This window comes from Argiope bruennichi, chromosome 7 (assembly GCF_947563725.1).
Source record: "Argiope bruennichi chromosome 7, qqArgBrue1.1, whole genome shotgun sequence".
Lineage (NCBI taxonomy): Eukaryota > Metazoa > Arthropoda > Arachnida > Araneae > Araneidae > Argiope > Argiope bruennichi.
Genome location: NC_079157.1, coordinates 83,854,184 through 83,877,212, shown reverse-complemented (window position 1 = coordinate 83,877,212; position 23,029 = coordinate 83,854,184). Strand labels below are relative to the sequence as shown.

The window sequence follows — 23,029 nt, the reverse complement described above, 5'->3', positions numbered from 1 at the left end:
TTGTGACGAATGTACAAGAAAACTAATTTAGCTATAAAACAAATTTATTAGCTTGAAGTAACTCTTAAAAAAATGGAATAAAAAACCTGTACAAAATGTGAAACTTTGCATTTAAACATTTTAGAAATATTCTAGCATGATTATCCAGAATTTTTTTTAAAAAAAAGACCTATTATTGTTTGGAACATAAATAAAGAGTGTTTTGGTTGCAAACACTAATTCCTGGAGTAAACTACAGTGGTCAAAATTCGAAACGCAGATAGACGGTTTATAGTTGTATTGAGACCCTCGGGGGGGGCACCTCGAAATGAGGATGAGATGCTTCCGGCATGGTGGTTGGATCTCGCCACCCTGGAGGGTACACTAATAGGTGGGGGATCTGGCTCCTCCCATCGATGACGGGACGTACTTCCTTCGGGGAGGGTTGTACCGTGGCCGGTGACGGCCCTTAGGACTCAACCACAGTTCCCGCCAATTGCTGTTGCGGCTGTCCGGTCATTCAGTTTTATGGTTTTAATCCGTGTGCCTTAGGGCGGGTCGGAGAGTTAGATGGTTGACTTATAGTTGTATTGAACAAACCACAGAAATTGCCAATAAGTTTATTTGTGCAGCCATATTGTTACAATACATTACCTTCAAGACATGTATATATAATTCAAACATTTTGTAATTTCACGAGTCTGTTACAAATGATGCTCTTAATTCTGCTCAGTTTTGCCTTTATTACATTTCATAAACAAAAAAAATAAATTATTTTAATAATTAAAAAAACTCACAAGTGGTCAGTGGTACAATATAGTACTGAACTTATTAAAAAAAACGTATGTAAGAAACCTATTTTTATTCATATAAAATGATACGACATTTATTTTTAATCAAATCTCAAGCTTTTATAAAAAAAATAACTAACAAAAATTCATACTTTTAAAAAGATTAATTTTTTAAAGATCTATTTAATATGCTACTATCTAATAAATGTGAAAAATCTTTATAATTTGGAAAAAAAAGAATATCTGCTTTCGGTATTTCTTTTTTAAAGCAGCAGATTTTTTTTAAAAATAGTTTTCTTTGCCTTTTTTAGTTTTGGAATATCAATTGATTTCAATTCACGCTATGCTAATTTTTCAGGAAAATCTTTGATTTAACTTTTGGTTATTCTTTATCTAATCCTATTCTTCGCTTAGCCTTAGACAATGGCATCTCTTTTCCAGAAGATACACTTGAGGATATCGATGGCATATTTTAACTGGCATATCATTGGAGCAGAATCTATATGGACGAAACTTCAATGCCTAAATCACATGAGGTCTGGATTAACCCTCGGACCATTTCTAATGTGCAGCTTGATCAAGATTTCAAGCCCACATCAGGGTTTTTTTTGACCCACCAAAAATTGATAACCCACCCATGAGTCGCGATTCTCAATTGAAAAACTCTGCAACAAATGCTTCTCTGTTATAAAGACCTCGTATTCAACAGAGTTCCATCACTTCGCGCATAGCTAATAAAAAATATCACTTATAAACCTAAATTTAATTTCTAATATTTCGCACATAAAAGCGAAAAACGAAACAAATATGAATACTCACTTTCAATGCTGAAGTAAGGGTCGAAGGACAAGGAAATGTATTGAAATGGTCTACCAATAGTGTAAGTGCAGTTGATGTTGTTGTCATAGGTATCTGGGTAATTTGGAGAGAATATTTCACCAGTTGGTTCGGTAAAGTTCCCACCACAAGCTGAAAAACAAAGAAATAAAATGATATCAATCACTCAGAAAGGAATTAAAAGAAACTTAACAAGTTCGTTGCCATTATTTACGGCTGTGATTCAGTCTAATTAGATGACCCCTTCTTTTGCTGTCTTTTAACTGTAGAAAAGAAGGAGTCATCGAATTAGGTAGTAGGTGCGAATCACGTATTAGCCAACTCTTAAAATGTCGTTCAACGTTTAATACCTGTAGAATAAGTAAGATGAAATCCATCTCCATTAATATTCTCGTTGGTGTGGAATGTGATTCTCACTTTATTCTTTTTGCTGATAAAAGGCTCTGGATTGACGGGTCCACATATTTTCAGAGCTTGTGTCCATGAATCATCTTCGTTATATTCCTCCACCTGATAATAATTCATACGATTAAAAACAACTTTTTTTTTATTCATTTATACTTAATTTCTTACAATCATTTGAGTAGGTAGAATTTTTGAAAACGAATTTCTTAAATGCAGTTCAAAAAACCCATTTTTGAACTAATCAAAATAATGGTATTTCTATTTCTACTATTAATAAAATAAAAATTACTATGTGTATGTATGTGTGTTTGTTTTGTTGCTCTACAAGGTAAGATCGTTTAATCTACTATCAAATCTGCACCTCGAAGCGATTTCTTTTAATTTTAATTAATTAAATATTAGGTTGAATCTCGGAGATTTCCTGCGATACCGTCTAAAAATATTATTGCACAAAAATAAAATTTATCTCGTTTCAAAACTTAAACAATTTCTTTTCATTGGATACCAAATTAATAGTCAAAAAATTATTCCTAAAATTTGGCAATTATTATTATTATTTTGCCTTATTTCCAACAATAGATTATATTGTTGCCATGAGATTCAAACCGATTAAGTGCTTAATCGTTTTTTATCTTTAGTAATACACGCCGGTTTAATTCCATAACGCTTCCACACGAACTTCCGCATTTAATGAAACGAGCGTGAAGTTACACATGACCATTAAATGAAACAATGGCAGGCGCATGAGTGCTCTGGATATCACTTCGAAGAAGTCCTCTTTTGTTTTTCTTAAAGTAGAATTGATTGAGTACCCCTGGCGTGTACTTTGTTCGTTAGGGTATGATTGCGAGATATGAAGATTAGAGAGATTTCAAAAAATTCTCAAAGGCATGTATCTGCTCTTTATCTATCAGTTCTCTTTTACATATAAACTCTTAAAGCATTAGATTGCCATTACTGTTTTTGAAGCGATAGGGAATATTTCTTATCAATGAGAGAAAACCCACGGGGGGCATCACGAAATGAGGAGGATATGCTTTCGGTATGGTGGTTGGATCTCGCCACCTTGGAGGGTACACAAAAGGGTGGGGGATCTTGCTCCTTCCATTGACTACGGGGCGTACTTCCTTCGGGAAGGGTTGTACCGTGGCCGGTGATGGTTCTTTGGACTCAATCACAGTTCCCGCCAGTGTTGCTGTTGAGGCGGTCCGGTCATTCAGTTTTCTTTATCCGTGTGCCTTCGGGCGGGTCGGAGAGTCAGTGATATCACTTATCAATGAGAGAAAAATTCATTTGTTGCAGTACTTTGAAGTACCTGATCTCGAATGATCTTAGGAATAAAAGGGGTAATGCGCACCATTTCTACTAGAATAATGACGATAAGTTTATAAATAGAAATTAGGACTCATAATCTTCTTCCTCTACTTCATGCCCTTAAGCATAAAAAAGCTTTAATCAGCTGGGCTGTTTACTTTTAATTCCCCCATAACGAAAAGATTAAAATGTTAGATTTTCATGTCTCCCATTACACACTTTAATACTTGATAATGAAATGGTTACTTACCATAAAATAATCTTTCGAACAAGTATTATCCATTTCTATGTCGAAGCGTCCTGTGAATTCGAGTTTCACGACATATCCAGGAACAAATTCGATTACCCATTTGCATTCAACGTTGTTATCGTACCGAGAGGGGTAATTGGGCGAAGATATGTTGCCTTTGGTCATGTGAATCAGGCCTCCACAACCTGCACAAATGTATATTCAAGTACTTTTATGAAACAAGAGAGATAGTATTAAATATGAAAAATGTATCTTCAAAACAATTCTCCTCGATTATTGAAAAGCAATTGTATTTCTTACATTAAACCACCATATATATTTTAAACTATAACTAAATTCCCTGGGATATATAAATGTAATACATAACTAGCCTCCTTCGGTGAACATCTTTTCATCAACTTTATAAATCGAATTAATTTAAACATGTCAATTGATTGAGATGAACTACATCTTCTCGTTATAAATGAAAATACTGTATTAAATTGAAGTTGAACAGTAAATACAAAGCACTTTGATGCAATTTTGACAGATTCATGGAAATCCAGACAGTTGCTGTCCTGAGGGTTGTACCAAGGTTTTATTTTACAATTTCCTTCAAAAATTTCAGCAGAAGCAAGCAATCATTGATGATATATATAGGAGTGAAAAACTCATTAATAAATTTTTTTTCGTGTTGTTTATAGGGCCGCGATAGTCTGTGGGGAGATCTCTTAACGGAGGATTCGAGGTTCGAGACCCGATTTCAACGAAGACGCTTCGTGTAAGCGGAATGGGTGCACGTTAAATCCGTCAGGGCCAAATGTCCCTCCGCTGGTGTAGTGAGGAAGTTTCGAGAGGGGGAGCCAGCTTAGGTGCTGTCCTCGTCATCTGATAGCGTTTCAAACTTACGAGGTCCATCCCAAAACAGCTTCAGTGTTACTTTAAAAACGGGACATTAATATAACTAAATTAATTCTATGGTCTTTTTAGTTATGACTGTCAAGATGTTTTTTTCCCGTAGGTTATGAAAAATGAGATAGAGTTTTAGAGGATTATGACGACATATCTGGAAGACCGCGAGCTTCCTTCGCTACATTCCTCCTTGTGCATATGCGCCTATCTAGCATGATGCGACGTCACACCAATTCATGCATATTCAGATCTTTCTCTTTGTCAAATATTGCAATGGTCGCTATGGTTGGAGGTCATTTAAGTTTTCTACTATTAAGAATCTCTGTATATCTGGTTTCTTTACCATAATATTGAAAAAGTATAACTGTATTATCAATTAGTAACAATACAATAGAACAAATAAACGCAAGTGGAACCACGTGTATTGTAGCTAGTTTCTGATAAATCAAAGCTTCTCCAAATAGACATTAAGGGACAAGTGCTTCTTCAAATAGCATATAGATATAATTGACATGACTGCTTCTTCAGGTAGACAATAAAATTTCTAATCAAGCCTTGAAAGGGTCACCATGGCTAGACATTATCAGTTTCACCACCATTAAGAATCTCTGTAAACCTCTTTTCCCTATCATAAATATCATGGCATAATGGTATTTACCTATTAGTAACAACTGTATAGAACTAACGAACACAAGTGAAACCACGTGTACTGAGACTAATTTCTGATAAATCAATGCTTCTCCAAATAGAATGTACAAAATTAATGGAAAATACCTCTTTGAACTTCGGTGGTATGCATCTTGACACCAGGGGCTGTTCCATAAGCATCTGTATGAAAAATGACTGTCAAATAAGGACCAGTTGAAGAAATGGGGACTGGTACATGTGTACCACAGAAGCGACCAACGACTGGAGCATGCAAGTATTGACCATTTCGTACCATCAGATAATCTTTGTCGCAATTTTCTTCCATTCGTAGATCTTCTATGGTGAGCTGTGAAAATCAAAATATAGAGTACGATTTTATAAATTTCGAAAGAAAAAAAATGTTTTCTTTGTATGTATATAACACATAAAATGAACTTTTGAATGGTAGAATATAATGATGGGAATTTTATTTGTAATGAGAATTTCTCTTTTTCAATTGTTGTAAATTTCTATTTATAAATACTCACTTGGGAATTTATATAATTATGAATTCCACTTTGAAAAAAGAACGGATTTTAATTACAGCAGTGTAATATGTCGGTATTTCAATAATCAAATGTCAGCTGGTTTATGTAGGTTTATTTAATTAATTAATTTTTTATTATTATTACAGTTGAAAATTAAATAGTTTTTTTACATTGTTTTAAATGCGGCCTGTTTATAAACATGTATTTACTTTTTTGAATTTTTTTTTTTTTTTTTTTTTTTTTTTGGCTTCCTGTATTTTATATTTTGTTTGTTCAATTTTCTGCTTTCGACACGTTTTATTTCCCTTAACGCCTGATGTTTTAAGGACGCTTTGTTTGGGTTTTGCGTCAATGTACTTTTATCTAATGCATTACATGTTTTGGTATTTTTTTTCCTTTGTTACTGTCAAAATTCTTGTAAAATATATTTATTCATCGCAAAGTTTTATTATTATTTGTAACTATTTGTTATATTTTGTTGTATTACTGCACTTTTTCTGTCTTTGTGCACTTCAAACACCGCAAATCCTTTTCTTTTATCAAATTTACAAGCAAAGAGCCCTCCATTTCATTTTCATGCTTTGCAAACGCAAAGGACCACTTGCAAAAATGACTTATTTCAGTTTTATTGGCCTACTTTTTATCTAAAAGGAGCATTAAAAACACAATATATATATATAAACCTTTTTGAACTACATCAAGATCATATTTTGGACTGTTTAAATTGACGTAAAAATACAGCTTGTAGTTTTCATGCATTATCAGTTTATGTTGCCACTCATTGCAGAAGAGGAATCATAATGAAAATGGAAGGAAAGAACGCACTCTCGCATGTACCCAAGTAGGTTTTTATGAATAAAAATAAATGGCCAATGTTACTTACTGTCACTGTCTCTCCAGGAGGCGCCTTAATCAGCCAGTGACATATTGCATTAGGTGGATAACCATTTGGATATCCTGGTGTTGAGAATTCACCATGGTTTCCATTTATAACTCCACCACAATCTGAAATAACAAATTTGGTGGATGTTGAAGGCTAATTTATGATATCAACAGCAAATCAAAATTTTTTTTATAAATTCATGATTATGCGATGATGGAATTATAAGATTTCAGTCAAACTAAAATGATTATATATAGGTTGATCGGTAAAGTCCATTTAAATCCTTTAAATTAGAAACGGCGTCTCATATATGCTGGGAAGTAATCGCATCTGTAGTAAAGTGACTATATTGAATTTAGCAAGACATGTTACAGCGTTACAGATAAATCTATGAAATTTTTTCTCTGATTTTACTGTGATATAGCGTACATTTTTCAAGTGGGCTTTAAGGCAGACATCCTTAATTTTTCAAACATTTTTTTAGTTTCCTTATTTTGCCACTGGGGGCACTGTAGGGGCCTGTCTCAATAAATTCAGCATAGTCACTTTACTATAGGTACACGTTATTTCTCTGGAAATATGAGATGCCGTTTCGAATTTCAAGGTCTTAGAAGGGCTTTACCTATCACCCTGTATATATTATAAACTTCAATCCTAGATGCTCTTAATATATACCAAACTTTACTTCTTGTATATTATCTTTGTATTTCTTGTATATAGCCTGTACTTCTACGAAGCTGCATAGGTAAAGATCCAGAATATATTTTTAGAAAAAGAATGAGTAAAGGAATATAAACTGGAATCAACTTGCAGGAGAAGTTTCTCCAAAGATTTCTCGAATACTACTTTAAATAAAAATGTACTCTTTCTCTTCCCACAGAAAACACTGAGAACCTCAGTCAAATCATGAATTTCGCGAAGGTTTGATTTTTATTTTTAATTGCCTATATATGAGAGTTTCATACTTCTTAATGTGATGAAGAAAACAGACTATGAGTTTTGGATGCCTTTTTATTAATCTATTAAAAGTAAAATTTGACAAAGAACTAGAATTATAGTAATGAGATTACATATAATATTTCATTTAAGTGGTTGTATTTTTGAATTGTCGAGTTTACATGCATGCAAAAGTACAAACTGACAGACGGTCAATAGTTTGACAAAGTTCGTTTAAAACTTTATAAGGATCTATATTTTAAATGAGAAAACTGTGCACCAAATTTCATTCATATAGATGTTTATGTTTTTGAGTTATATTTGTATGTACACTGATAGATAGTCAAGCTTCTTGTCGATAGAATTTGACAGAAATCTACAAATTTGGTTTTAAGACACCATATCAAATATAATCACTCTAGCTCAATGCATTGCTTTATTATCCAGTTCATACACAGAAAACACAATTCTAAAAATGTTTCTTCCGGAAAAAGTAAAAAGCATATCTCTTTTTAATGACCGATTGAATCAAAAGTTATTTATTGATCGGCAATAGAAGAATAAAGACTAAATTCCAAATTTCATTCATTCAGCTCGCTGCGGAATTATAATTTTCTCTGACACAACTACCTTCTAATATTTTTAGTCTAAAATATTTCATAGATTAAAGCTTTAATGTTAAGAGTCCTCAGCAATTTTTTTTGTTCTAACTTTTTGCTTTATCGAGATACCGTGTTTCACGTATAGACGAACTTATCTCCTCTTCTGAGTGGCTCTGTTCTAAAATTCGACAGCGATTTACGTTTTTATATAAAGACAACATGCCAAACTTGATAAGTGTGATTTCTTTAGTTATCCTCTTTAGATACACAAAAAGTCGTTACTATCAAAAACATTATGATCAGATGTGATAAAATAATAATAAGTTATATTAAGTGATGAAATAATAAAATGCAAAAGTATTGTATAGAGAATACACCTGCAAGCAAAAATCCAAGCCTCTCATATTCAAGAAGAGAGTGAAAAAAAAATCGCTTGCGAAATTTCTTCTTCATAAATATGAAAGTTTTCAAGTTATACATAAACGTGTGTTAAAATTGCGAAATTTATTTGTACTTACTGGTAACGTTATATGTTCCGTGAATTCCTCTGATAGGCTTTCCTAAACTTGTAACCATCCTTATCGTGAGAGCCAGGAATGGACTCGTTACGAGTACCTCCGTGGTGTAATTTCCACATACTCTACCCAGGTACATCCTTCCTGTTGGACCCAAAGCTAAAAATTATACATTATCAATCATGTAAATGTATGGTAATAAATATACAATATTGTGGCACCATGTACTCATTTTCACTTGGGAAATAAGGTGTAAATGTTAATGCAAGTTAAATAATTTACTGTAAGAATATCAAAAGTTTAATGTGTAAAAAAGTAGGCTTATAAGTCAAAATAAAATCCAATAAAGCAAGGACTATACTTATATAATAACAAAAATTGTATATATAGAATTCACTAAGCGTCACAGCGACCAATGTTCCGCTAATCCCAAAGTAAAATTGAAGAAAAGTTGACAACTTTAATAGTCAGGTAATTTGAGGGATACCATTTTCGGAATTTAACATGTATCTCTAAGAACGCGCTTTGTCGCGGATCTAAACCATACGTTTCAAGAAAATGTTCGGTGCTCCAAGTCGTCAAAAAATGTCACATAATGCTGCAACAATAATATAAAAATATTCACTATCCGATGTATGTAGGAAGATTACGATATATAATTAAAACCATTTTCACTTTATAAACTACAAAAATTAATTTGTAACTACTTTTATTTTAGATACAGTTATATACAATAAAATATATAAAGTGTTTCTAAGTGAAATCATAGTATATATAGGGTGGTTATAATTAAAGTTCCATTTTCAAATGGTCATAAAAGGAAAACTAGTGGACCAAATGTTATCAAACTTGATAATGGTTTAAACGAGGTCATGGGAATTTCTTTACTGCCAAAAAAAAAAAAAAAAACTCACGCCAGGGGGTGAAATGGCGCTGTATCAATATTTCTAAGCAAAATAGGACATGAAGACACAGGTTTAAAATGTGTTTAATCGTTTCTGAAACGGGCTACAAAGCATGTTCAATGTGTGTCATCTCAAAAGCACTGTTTATGGTGATAATCTAAACAATTTGGCGGAACTGAAAGATGCGATACACCGACATTTTCATAACATTCTTCCTGATATACTGAGAATGAAGTAATGCGATTTAACTTTCAGAAAATTTTGAAAGCAACATTGAACATGCTTGTAACGCGTTTCAGATACGATTAAACAAATTTTAAACCAATGTCTTCATTTCCTATTTTGCTTAACAATACTGCATACGGCCCCATTTCCCCCCTGGTGGTGAGTTTTTGAACTTTTTTTTTTTGGCGGAAAAGAAGTTTCCAAAATCGTCTTTAAACTATTACCAAGTTTGATAACTTTCGGTCCAGTAGCTTTCCTTTTATCACCAATTTAAAGTAGAACTTTAACTATAACCACGTTGCACTTTCAGGGAAATTGAGGAACACAGAAATAAGTCATTTTTACAATTTTTTAAAATTAAATTTAAAGAATATAAAAGAAAAATCGGGAAATACGACTACTACTGGAGACTGTTATGATGTGCCAAAATTTTGTTAATGGTGAATAAAATATGTAGTTTTTGTTGTTGTTGTTGTTGCTTCTCTGTCCGTATTAGTTGTCTTTTTTTCTTTATCTCTAATTTTTATACTGCAGGTATGAGAAAAACATTTATAGTTTTTAAATGCAATACCCCTAAAAATGATGCGCTGCCATTTGCAATTTTCTCAATTTTACACCTGTAACTGTAAGAGCTGAACCTTCCATTTATCTAAACATTTTTAGGTGCATGTCTTAAAATAAATGCTTCCAAAATTGCATTCCGTTTTCCATGAATTGTAATGATTGTCTAGGACACATATCTTCCAAGTCTTTTAATACTTACCTTGTTATTCAGCGATTATTGTCTTTTGTGTTTACGATTCCATATTGTATTGACAAAATGGGTTATTTCTGCAGGTCCTATTTGCATTTATAAAATTTGATTATTATAGAAATATAATGAATGAAAATTAATGAAATATAATATTTTAATGATTATTATAGAAACATTATTCATGTTATATGTGAATGTTTTTAAAATTAAATCACAATTCTGAAAAAAGAACAGAAACATTTTAGTGAGTTAATCATAATGACAGTTCAATAATTTGCAGAGGGTATCCTGGTTTACAAAGATAAGTTATTTTTAAACAGCAACGTTAAATACTGTTAGGAAAATTATCTTGTGGGTATTCGCAATATATACTTTAATAAATAAACACTGGATGGAAATGTGGATATATTCTAATAAAATCAATGGTCTCTAATGGTTAAAAGAGGTTTTCTTTACAAATTTTGGCTTGGTGATTCATGACGAGTTTGCTTGAATGGAGAGTGGCCTCTGGTGTCAGTTGCATAAGCAATTGCATGTAATCCATTTACAACAAAATAATGAACACTCACCTGTAAAATACATAACACCCTCTCTGCAGTAATTTGCCAAGACTCCTGGGATGTCTACAACATCGAAACGCATAACTAATGTCTGATTACCCGTTCCTTCATCAGGGATTCTCCATCTGCAGTCCACGTAGGAATCGTTTTGAACTGAGAAGCTTGGGGTTTCTATGACACCACTAGGCAGTTGCAGCAACCCACCACACACTATATAAATTTGAACATTAAATAGTATATATATATATATATATATATATATATATATATATATATATATATATATATATATATATATATATATATTTCAATTTTAAGTATCAATGGCAAAAAACACTTTAACCAAGGATGATGAACAAAAAGAAATTTATTAAAGATAGTTTTGTGCCAAATTGTAATTAAATACTAACCACTATCGGGAAACATGTATTGCTTATTATTGCGCAAGAATTAGTTTAATCATATCAATTAATTTTTACGAACTACATCTTGATACAACAAAAAAGGGCATTATTTTAAATTAAACTAGCATACTAAATATAGAACATTTTAATTGATAAGCTTAAAAAGTGGTAAATCAGACAAGTTGTTGTGGGTGTGGAACTCTGCCTAAGTTTTATTTTGCAATAACTCAAAATTAGAGATTGAAAATAATTGTTGATGTCATTTGGAGTCATAAGTTTTTATATGCAATGAAAATTGGCGAATTAGGAACATCAGTTGAAAAGTTATATCATAGTTTGCCTCCTCGGAAAACGTACAATAAGGTTGTATTTTTGAAATTTCTTTTAAAAATCGAAGGGTGTTGGAGGGCAAACGACCATTTATGGCATATTAAGAGCCATATAAAATTTTAAAAAATGACAAAATCCATGCAGTGACTGAAATTAAGGCTTGCTCTTTAGTTTTGCCAATTTATTTCAAATTTATAGATTTCAATTCATGACGATTTCCCAGATTCATTACAAAAAATATCTACTTTGTGAAATTTAAACAAGAAATGTAATTTCAATGATCTCATGATCATATACATCACCTCACTTATAGTGGATATCTATAATTCAAGAAGAATTGCTTTCTTACCAGTAATTATATGAAAACAATAATTCGCAGAATTGTCAAAATGTAATATTATGCCATATAAATCGCCCTTGACTGCCTAACAAATCTTGAAAACACTTTTCATCGTATTATGAAACTGACAGTGTGATATTGTGGAAACTCGGCTTAATAATTAATCAAACAGGGTCAGAAACTGATTAAAATTGAAAAGTTATTCTTCTGGAAGTAATATGGCTTAGCCTGGTTGTAGAGCGTTGGATTCGCGTCCCTTAGGTTGCGAGTTCGAACCCCGCTGGCCGAAGATTCCCTGCGTGATTGGTGGCTGAAGCGCGTATAAATCTGTCGTGGTCACAAAGTCCTCCATGTCGAGAGTAATACCACTGGGGGTACTGGATCAGGGGTGATCGTTCTTTTATTCAGATCTAAATTACGATCTGTAGATGAGTGAATGAAATCCGCCCCGTAAAAAGGGTTGTGACGTGTGCGTAGCTAAGTCGTTCTCTTGGGCCTAGATGGCGCTACTATAAAAAAACAAGAGACCCTCCTCCACCGGCTTAAAATCGCTGTCTTCGTAACAGCGGGTTGTCCATGGCAAGTGCCATAAGAAACAACAACAACACAAATAAAACAATCCACAATGATATGAAAATTCCCGTTCATGGGATAAAATAACTAAGAATTGCACTTACAGCTTTCTTCATCTGTTGTATATGTAAGAGAGAATCCTTGCCCGGGACTCAATCCTCGAGTGTGGAAGTTCATAATCAGTTGAGCACTCGACGAATCCATTGTAGCCGGGAGCGTATTGCCGCATATTTTCTCCTTATCCGCAGAGGTACTTTGAATTTGTCTCCAGTAGGTTGCATTGTACACCTAAATAGGACACAGCCATTAAATAATAGAACTTAACCTATTTTTATAGGTATTAAAGATACTGAGCTAAAATCTTTGTTTTGCTTTCTTATAATAATTTGTTTGCAAATAATTTTACTCTTCATTCCTCTTGTGCCATTCTATTTGTGTAACATGTTATTTTAACCTTTTACATATCTGTAATGTTGCTTCCCAGCACATTTAGTTCCATCCTAGGAAAGGCAGTTTTACGGACAGCTCTATTGGATGCAGATCGGATGTTGGATCAATGATAAACGGGCTTGGCGACTATTTGATGACTTGGAGAAGAATTTGACCACGAAATTGATGATACTAGAACTTCCAAGAATTTTGGCGATAGAACCAATAAGAGGCGAATTATGCGGGGTTGTTTGAGAATCTTCTGTGCCCTGCACCAGAAGCTATAAAAGGTAAGCAGACCTAGCCGGAGTGAGTCGTACAGTTAATCAGGGACGAATTAGTAGGAATAGTCCAGTGAAACGCAAGCGTTAAGTGGAGCTCAAGCAATTACTGGATTAACAATTGAGCCGTGTGCTGAGTCTTGGAGACAAATATTGAAGCAGCATGGAGTCGTGGGTTGAATAGCCAGTCATATAGTAGTCGCAAATGTTGAGTGGAGCTCAAGCGATTGCTAAATTGAGCTGCGTGCCGAATCCTTGTGTTTATTATAGAAGTAGCATCGAGTCGTGTATAGAGTAGCCAGTCGTGTAGTAGTGAGCCGGCAGTTGGATACAGCTAATGCAAGGAGACAGTGGAGAATTGTAGGCATTTAGAGAGATCTTAGTGAATAGTTACGTGGACTCTCGCTTCCCGCTGAATTCTCTCTGATCGCTTTGTGTGCTGTGTTTGTTGCTGTTTACTGCAGATTACTAATTGTGGGCTGCTGTTTATTTAAGTGTGTTGCTTATGTTCTTCTGTGTATTTGTCGTCTGTGCCTTCGTGTTGGTCAATGGTGTTATTTATTATTGAGACTTGTTGACTGTGTCTTTTGACACAGTCAACAAGTCTCAATAAACCCACATACCCATATACCCACTAGCAGCAAACCCGTTCGATTTTAGCGGAATTAATTTCCATAACAATGCATACATTTGTTGTCTAATAAAAATGAACTGATAATGTCTAATAAAAATAGGATAATGTCTAATAAAAATGAATGAAGCTGAGAATTTAAAATTCTGGACTTTGCTCTTTGCAACAATGATATCATCACGTTAATATAAGTGTGTGTATTGCATTTATATTATTATCTATACTTATAATAAAGCTCAATGTGTGTGTGTTGGCGCTCTACAGGCCAGACCATTCAACCTACAGCTACCAAATTTGGCACGTGTATACTTTGGGGGCCGAGAATGTGCACCTGGGGGTTATTTTTTCGAATTTTTCATTAGAATTTTATTTATTTAAAAATTAAGCGAAATTTTGGCGTGTTTCTGCTATAACTTCCGAAAATATTACAGCACAAAAAAGATTTTTACATGAAGTTAAAGATCAAAAATTTATCTTTTAATGATACCAATGTTTTAACCTTAATATTAAATTTCTATTTTTAATGAATTTTTAAATAAATATTTTAACTATATTTTTCAACAATTTTTTTCGTACAAAATAAAAATAAAATTTAAGCTGCGCGAGCACGTTTCGCATTCATGGGGAAAAAATTAGCTTTTTTCAAAGTGTTGCCATCACACTGATTAAAGCTCCAACTAAAAATAAATTAAATCTTTTTGGAAATGAAATCTGCAAAAATATAATTTTCGGCACGTGTCTTTAGGAAATGAAACAAGTATGAAATATTATTTTTTTCTAAAAAATAAATTCAAGAAAAATTATTTATGATCTTTTACACTCTCTATATTATTAATCCAATAAATCAATTTTATTTTAAGGCAAGTTTTGTTTAATATGGACAGGATATCCATTCAAATCAGGGCCACACAGCTAATTTGTAAACCTTTAGTAAGACACAGATCTGCTAAAATGGTCTAAATGGAAAATTATTATATTTTATGTAACTTGATTCAATAAATGCTCTAATAAATAACGAATTTTTGATTTTATATAAAGCTTCTGCTGTGGAAATCACGAATAACAAAATGTTCTTAAAACACTAATATTTCAAATAAAGATCAACTAAATCAATCACTTGACTAAATCAATCAATCAATTGACTGATTTATGAAAATTTGAATATCATTATTCAATAAAAAAAAAGGATAATTTTAGATTTTCCATCAATCGTTTCAAAGAAAATAAGCCAATCAGCACGCAGGTTTCTCAAGATTAATTGGCCTAAGATTATGAAAATGTTGAGTTTTTCTAAATTTTTAACATTCAAAACTTCTTAAATAAGTCTTAGTCGATCGTGGAAAATAGAAACATTCATTCATTTATTTAAAATTTGGTGTGTCCAGAATATTTCTCAGAATCCGATACCTTACTGCATTAAATTTAGACTTCATAATTTTTAAAATATATTTATAGGCCGGAACAAAATATTTTTATTGATTTCATTTCAATCCTTTTGAAAGCAAAACTAAAAACTGAATTTTATGCTGAATCTGAGAAATTTTTGTTGAATTATTGTTTGAGATATTACATAAATTATGAAAATTATTTTGTAGTTCACATGAGACTTAAATACCGAGCGATTCTGTTTGCAATACTCATATTCAATAATAATAATAATAAATAAATAAATAAATACATGAATAACAATAAAAATGATAGATAAAATAAAAAGCTTGGTTTCATTAAAAATGTCATATTATTTGCAATTTCAGCATTTCCGCTTTAATTTAAAGTTGAAGTTTTATCGGAAATGACAACAAATTAGCAAAATATATATAGGAAATTTAACGAAACGATCTAAACAACAGTATAAGTTTGGTATGACTAACAAAATTTAAAGATTAAAAATGTTTTGTTTGAGAATCTATTAAGAGACCAGTTACTTAAAATATTTAATTGGAAATTGTAGCGAGCGGTAATACTGGCGAACCGGCTGGTCGCCAAAGGCGGCTAGTTTTAAATATTTAAAAGTTCTATCGGATTAAACTATTAGACATTCAGAATTTTCTGAATTCGGATTGTGATTATCCTTGCTGTAATACGTTAAAACATAATATTTTTTTAAACTCATTTCTTTAGCTTGATTTGTTGCTTTGACGCTTGCTTTGTTTGTTATTTGATGGTTTACCATTTAGATTTCCTCTGTTCCAGGTATTGAATATACTTTCTTTTATGCATGGGATTTTTAGTGAAAAACAGGAAGCCGTTAAAACTTTGAATTAAGAACAAAATATTCAATTGAGTTTTACGAAGGGAAAAATTACGATGTTGAAATAAATTGCTGTTGTTGTTTCCTATGGCACTTGCCATGAACAAGCCCGCTGCCACGAAGACAGTGGTGGTAAGCCGGAGGGGGAGCGTCACTTATTTTTTTAGTAGCGCCAACTAGGGCCAAGAGTACGACTTTGCTACTCACGCATCACTCATTCGCTTGCACAAGCCCTTTTTACAGGAGGGCACATTCACACATCTCACAGATAGAACAACGGAAGAACAACCATGCCCGAACCGGGACTCAGGACGCCCAGATCACAGGGAAGACGCGTTACCCCTATGCCAAGACACCGGCAATAAATTGCTAATTAACTATGCAATGAAGGCATAGAATCATAAAAATTCCGTACCTCAATCAAATTTTGAATTGGTCTGGGAAAAAAGAAAAAAATATTTAAAATTATATTAGACAATCACTATTATTCTTAATCTGTTTGTCACCTTCATGCAAAAATAATAATTTAAAAAAATAAACATAGTTTTAATATTTTAATGAAAGAATACCCTAAAAATACTATCAATAAATCAAATGTCACCCCTCATCCTCAACTGCATTTCCAAACTTTGTTCTCCTCTTGTGAGAATAGGAGTCAAATTGACTCCACGTTCACGTTTTTTTCATCACAAAATTAATTTATAAAATAATTCTTTGGAAATCAGCTAAGGAATAGAATTCTGACAATTCAGAGTCAGAACTACAGCTGTACCAAATTTGGGATAATTTCTACCAATGCTTGTAATGAGGAGCTCCTAAACCAATTGATTATTTACAAAGCATATTTATTCTCAACGTTTCAGATATTTATAGTGTGTATTGCAATGTTTCTCCTACCTGTAGGTAACTAAGACAGATACCCGTAGTTTCGTCCCTGGGCAAGTTAAACTCCTGGAAAGTGAGTCTGACTCTTCTACCTTCTGGCGCTGAAATCCTCCACGTGCAGTCTCGAGCTGCAGCTAAAGCATTCGGATAATTCGGTGAAGTGATCACTCCCGTTTGGCCCTCGAGATAATCCCCGCAACCTGTAAAATAAATTCGTTTGCATGTTAGGGTGCACGTATTTTAAGTATTTTTCTGAAATATATCGAATCGAAAATATGTTTCTGATAAACAAGTGCACAAGTAAGGATTTAAGTTACGGGGTAACACAGATGCAGTAAAGAAAAATGTGAATATTTTTTCATTCGCATAAAAAGAGCAAAAAGTCTGGTTGATTGGAAACAACATCACGTTTAGAAACTATCTTAACAATAAGAAGATTATTGATGCTTTTGTGGATGCAGGAATGATGTAGGATCGAGCTACTCCTACTTAATGGCAATATGTACTTTTTGCAGTGAAGGTTGGACCAGGATCTGTGATAATCCAGAACTGAACCTTCGCATTTATCACCCTTGATGGCAACCATTCAAATGACTTCGAATGTTAAGCCATGGCCGTTTAACTATTTTTTCATTTAGCAGCGCTCTAGTGGATTAAAGATGAGACATGACTTATTGCTTATCTGGTTGTTATGCTTCTATCATCTGGTTGTGTTCTTAACCATTAACCAATCATTCACAAACTAGTACACTATGTAATTTTGGTGTTTCAGATTTTTCTCGAACCAAAAATGATAATTTAAATCACCTCGGATACCAAGATAAGGAGCATTAGCTTCTTTGTATTAATCTTCCTTTCATTTTGAACTAATATCACTTCCCGATTTTGTTTGTTTGATTTGGTTTACTGGCGAAAGAGTCATAACTGGCTATGCTACGCCAAGCATACGGTAAAATTAAAATAGATTATAAAGAAACACGATAATAAAAGCAAATGTAAATAGTTAAACCCCCATAGAATATAGCGTCTCAAATAATAAAAAGGATCTCAATGATTAAAAAAAGTGCAAAATAGTGATATAAAGCAGACGCATCTAACATAAAAGGAAAAACAAACAGAAGAAAGATGTACTAAATGCAAATTTTGGAACCAACAGCTTTTAAAAATTGTAAAATATTTGGGTGGTATTTATCTCCCACCAGTTATTGTAAAGACAATGACTTAATAAAGTGAAAACAATAGGAGTTAAAAGGTGGACATTGAATTAAAATATGATAACAATAAAATGAACTTGGCAGCTATTGAACGTTGGTGCATTTTAGCCAAATATGAGATGCCTGTGCGTGAAACGTGTATTCCCTATATGGAGACGATCACTTCCCGAAGGAAATATATCGGGCAGATTGCTTTCCTAAATAACTTCCCATCACTATTTTTTTATTATTCATTATTTTACTTCCAGAATTATTTAGGAAGGAAATCTGCTCCCTACGCAATGAATCTGATTCATGTATTTAATCTAGAGAAGTTACCTAAAAGTTGCAAGCAATTTTAGTAAATGGAAAATGCCATACTTAATGAATTTATTAAAAGTTAGTTATTGTAAAATTATTACAATAAATTATTTGACTAAATGGGATTATAATTCTCTCCTGGAAGCTTATAAAGCCGAAACTTAACTTATTGTACAAATATGTTTTTATATCCTTTTATTGCTGCAAAACCATTTATTTGCTATTTATATTTCTTAGCAGCGAAGAAAATAACAATATATATGATCCATGAGCAAAAATAAATAAAATCTAAAATAATAATGGGATAATGAATAAATTGAACTCAAAATTTAAAAAAAAAGTAATGTATATCGTACCATCCTCATAATTTCCTCTCATAGATAAAGAAAATCCCTTATCAGTTTGAGCTGAGTTGGTTTTGAATTTCACGTAAGCAGAAGATGCAGGAACACTGATTTGGATTGCGTTAAGAGCTCCGCAATAAACACCCAATATTTCACCTGTTTGGGAGAGAAAATAATGATGACGCATTAGCAAAATAGTAGTGCCTACTCTTGCAACAAGAAAAAAAAATTAATTCGTGCTTTAATGCACACTAGATATTTTGAAATTTCAAGATTTTTATATTGTAAAGAGCCTTTACTACGTCGCTAATATGATTTTAATATTTTAGTTGGTAAAAAAGATTTACAAGAGTTGAATGACAAAGCAATGATTGACAGTTTGGCGACTTCAGCAACAAAATTGAAAGTTCTGAAGTATGCAAAAATTATGATTCTATATCTCTCAGGAACCGAGATCTAGAGATTCTTCTGGAGAATTCTATGTTACATAGAGTCGAATTGGAAGGCTATATAATCTCGAGGAGCCCAAGAAATTAATTATATCTCTTTTCTTTCTTCTTTGAATGAATTAATAAGCTCTAGTTACCGCATTATTATCGTTTCACTACCATTTAATAGTGAATTTCTTTCAGCTTGCTTGAATAACTTCTGCTGTTATTTACATACATCTTGGGTATCATTGTTGTGCGTCCTTCAAGATTTCTTGAACATTTATGAAAAAAAGTTACTGTAATGATATACTGATTGATATATCTTCTTTACTCAGGATGAAATTATTTTCATATTCATTAATTATTAAATCATTAATTGAAAAATTAACCGTGCAATTAATTCTTATAAAATTTTTGTCACAACTTTTCCTATAATGCAACATTTATGAACATAATATGAAAGATTGATACTAAATATTTATACAAATATAAAAAAATTTAAATTTGCCACATATTATATACATAGCTAATTTTAATGTAAAATATTCTTTTATTTAAAATATTACAATTCACAAAATGTTTTTTGTCTTCTGCAATTTTATTGAGAGAATGCCTTGTAATATGTCACTGAAAGAAAATAAGAAAAATCTGCTGTGCTAAAGAATTTTGTTAACTGAGTTTCTTTAAAGATAAATAACTCCAAACTATTTGAAGAGTCACAGAAGGCGAATTTCTCTGATAAGATAACTGAATTAATAGTGAACTTAAAAACATAACAAGTTAAAAAAATGAGATTTAATATGTGATCTTGTTAATGAAATTTTGGTTTCAGTTTATAGAAGAAAAGTGATCCAAAATGCATATTGATTACGAAAGCAGAAAATATCCAAGCACAGTAATCTGAAATTTTATGATGTGAGAACATGATGTTGTTTTGGTTAGGGGGTTTTGAAGCTCGAAATCAGGTAGGCAATGAAAATTGAAGCTCGAAATTGCGTAGGTAATGCATAAAGCATAAATTGCTATTTTCGTCATCATCTTTTAATCGCATATATTTTTTACTTGCTTTTACCAGTATTGCATTATTATTATGTATGCTCATTTGAAAGATGCGTTTTTAAAAGGTTGAACTGCTTTTACCAGTATTGCTTTATTATTACATACGCTTCTTTGATAGCAGATGCGTTTTTAAAAGATTGACGTGGAACTATGACATCATAGTTGTTATTTCATCTCAAAATTGGGCGAGCTCCAAAACTTTGTTTGCCAGCTAGAAAAATTGAAAATGAAAGTTTAAAAAATTATCTTTATATATATATATATATATATATATATATATATATATATATATATATATATATATATATATATATATATATATATATATATATATATATATATATATATATATATATATATATATATATATATATATATATATAGAGAGAGAGAGAGAGAGAGAGAGAGAGAGAGAGAGAAAGGGAGGGATAGAGATCGATAGAGAAGTCTCGTGATTATTTCAGACAGTTTTAAACTGGTTAAGGACTTAATTAATTTGACAAAAAATGACTTAAAAATAATAATGTTCTCACATGATAACTTAAAATTTGCGATCGTAGATTTCATTTTTAATTCAATAATTTATTTTTTTTAAAAACTCATCTTAATCAATTTCCACAGTTTTCATCCGTTAAAGAAGAGAATTTTAGCTTTATTAGAGAATATATGAGAGAATCCCGCACTGATCACTCAGGTTGGATTCCTTTTTTAGAAATCTCTACCCGGATCTGCCACGTCACTGCACGTCTCATGTAGAAATCTTTTTTACTGTGCATTTCAAAAGATTAATACCAACAAAGTACTTGCTGGGAGAATTACCATTTTCATCAACATTCCTGATTTCCAGATAGTCCGTAGCCGTGCAGTTTTGACCCGTAGGTGGTCTCGGCGTCTGCAGGTCGGTGAGCGTCAGATAAATGTGATAGTGCGACTTCATCTTCAAGTACCACACACACTCCTGGCTATTGCCGTAGTTGTTTGGATAATTGGGGCTAGTAATGGTGGCTTGGAAAGTTGATATCGTGCCGCCACAAACAGCTGCAAAAAATAAAAAATGAACTTTATTATGTGATCAATTATTTTATAGTAGATTCATTAGTTGGAACTATATCTCATTTTGAGGCAGAGGTTGTTCGCCTCTGATATTTCACTGCCTTTTCAATGTGTTAGAGTTCTAAATTTTTAGGCAATGGTGGGCTCCTGAATGCAATATAAAAAAATTTCAAATATTTTTATAATGGAGTCAACTAAATATTATTTACATTGGAGAAGATGTTATGTTTTAGTAAATTGAGGAAAAAAATTAATTACTGGATTTTGTAATGCTTAGAAATAGGAAATGCGTACGATATTAACGATTAAAATTTTAAAAAGTGATAAATATAAAGGTGTTTAAATTTCCTATTTAATCAATGCGCAGGAAAGTAGGAAATAATTTTTCTGTCAAAAAATCCGAGAGTGGAAGCAAAACTCGGAAAATAAAGTAACAAAGCATTTAAAATCCAACTTGTAAATACATAATAAGAAAATAAATGGATCAAATAAAATTTTAAAAATATTTTATAAATATGATAAAAATTAAGCTTGATGAACAATATTTTTATCAATGCTCCACAATTCTACGATTTTTAATTGTACTTGCGTTTAATTAAAGAATTGTTTGTATTTATTGAAATTTTATCTCTTTCATTTCAAATTTAAATCTTACGGCAGCTTATAGCAAATTATATATACATATACGTGAATATAAAGAAAAATGAATCAAATATCGTAAGGCTCATATAACAGTAAAAGTTATTTGACTACCGAAATGAAGCTTAAAAATATTTTGCTGAGGAAGCGGTTAAGAGACCAAGATATATATATATATATAGTTTTTAATTGAACATTTTAAGGAATAATAGCCCTTCCGAAGCAGCTGGCCAATAATTTTTGGTCAGATGAAAGCTAATCAAATTAACTGCTCGACGAAGTTTATGCTTGCCATTTGAAAACTCACCAATTTGGACTCTGGCCTTAAATCCTGCTTGTGGATTCTCCACCGCGGTCACATATCGGGCATAAATGGCATTGCCCGTGCTCATCACGCTGGAGGGTTGGTCGTTGTGGCAGAACCGGTGGAGAGGTGGAGCCATGTCTGTGCCGCCGTCGTTGATCTGAAGATATTCAACTTCCCCGTCACCGTCGCACCTAACACGAATGAGTAAGAATCATATACGCCATCTTTCACTATCTATCTTTTATGAAATTCTAAAGAGTATATAATACTTAAACACACTGCTCGAAAACGTTATTTTCGAACGGCAGATGTTGCATGGTTGGTGTTTCTAAGATGCACAAAACATAGGCTAGATTTTTGGATGTAAGTATTAATTAAGACTGGTAGCAATTGAATAGACTATATTGTTACGAAATTCCTTTATCCGACTCATCCCGAACTTACTCGCATACTTTAAAAGGAAATAAATGTAGTCGTTTTAGAGTAACAGACGCAAATGTGGAAAAATGCGAAAGCCCTTTTACACTAATATAGCA

General features: G+C 32.4%; 1 protein-coding gene across 2 annotated transcripts in view; it reads right to left on the bottom strand.

Annotated features, from left to right (window-relative positions):
- LOC129975650 (cubilin-like) overlaps window positions 1–23,029 on the bottom strand; it is a 176,167-nt gene that overhangs the window by 38,084 nt on the left and 115,054 nt on the right. The window contains exons 46-57 of one of the 2 annotated variants that reach the window (XM_056088750.1): window positions 22,494–22,684; window positions 21,314–21,532; window positions 19,017–19,160; window positions 17,159–17,346; window positions 12,774–12,957; window positions 11,032–11,232; window positions 8,582–8,737; window positions 6,526–6,647; window positions 5,242–5,461; window positions 3,577–3,761; window positions 1,958–2,117; window positions 1,590–1,739 (exon numbers count right to left, since the gene is read on the bottom strand). In XM_056088750.1, coding sequence (XP_055944725.1) covers window positions 1,590–1,739; window positions 1,958–2,117; window positions 3,577–3,761; window positions 5,242–5,461; window positions 6,526–6,647; window positions 8,582–8,737; window positions 11,032–11,232; window positions 12,774–12,957; window positions 17,159–17,346; window positions 19,017–19,160; window positions 21,314–21,532; window positions 22,494–22,684 — 2,120 coding nt within the window. The remainder of the gene's footprint in view (window positions 1–1,589; window positions 1,740–1,957; window positions 2,118–3,576; window positions 3,762–5,241; window positions 5,462–6,525; window positions 6,648–8,581; window positions 8,738–11,031; window positions 11,233–12,773; window positions 12,958–17,158; window positions 17,347–19,016; window positions 19,161–21,313; window positions 21,533–22,493; window positions 22,685–23,029) is intronic. The other variant, XM_056088751.1, reaches the window with a different exon arrangement.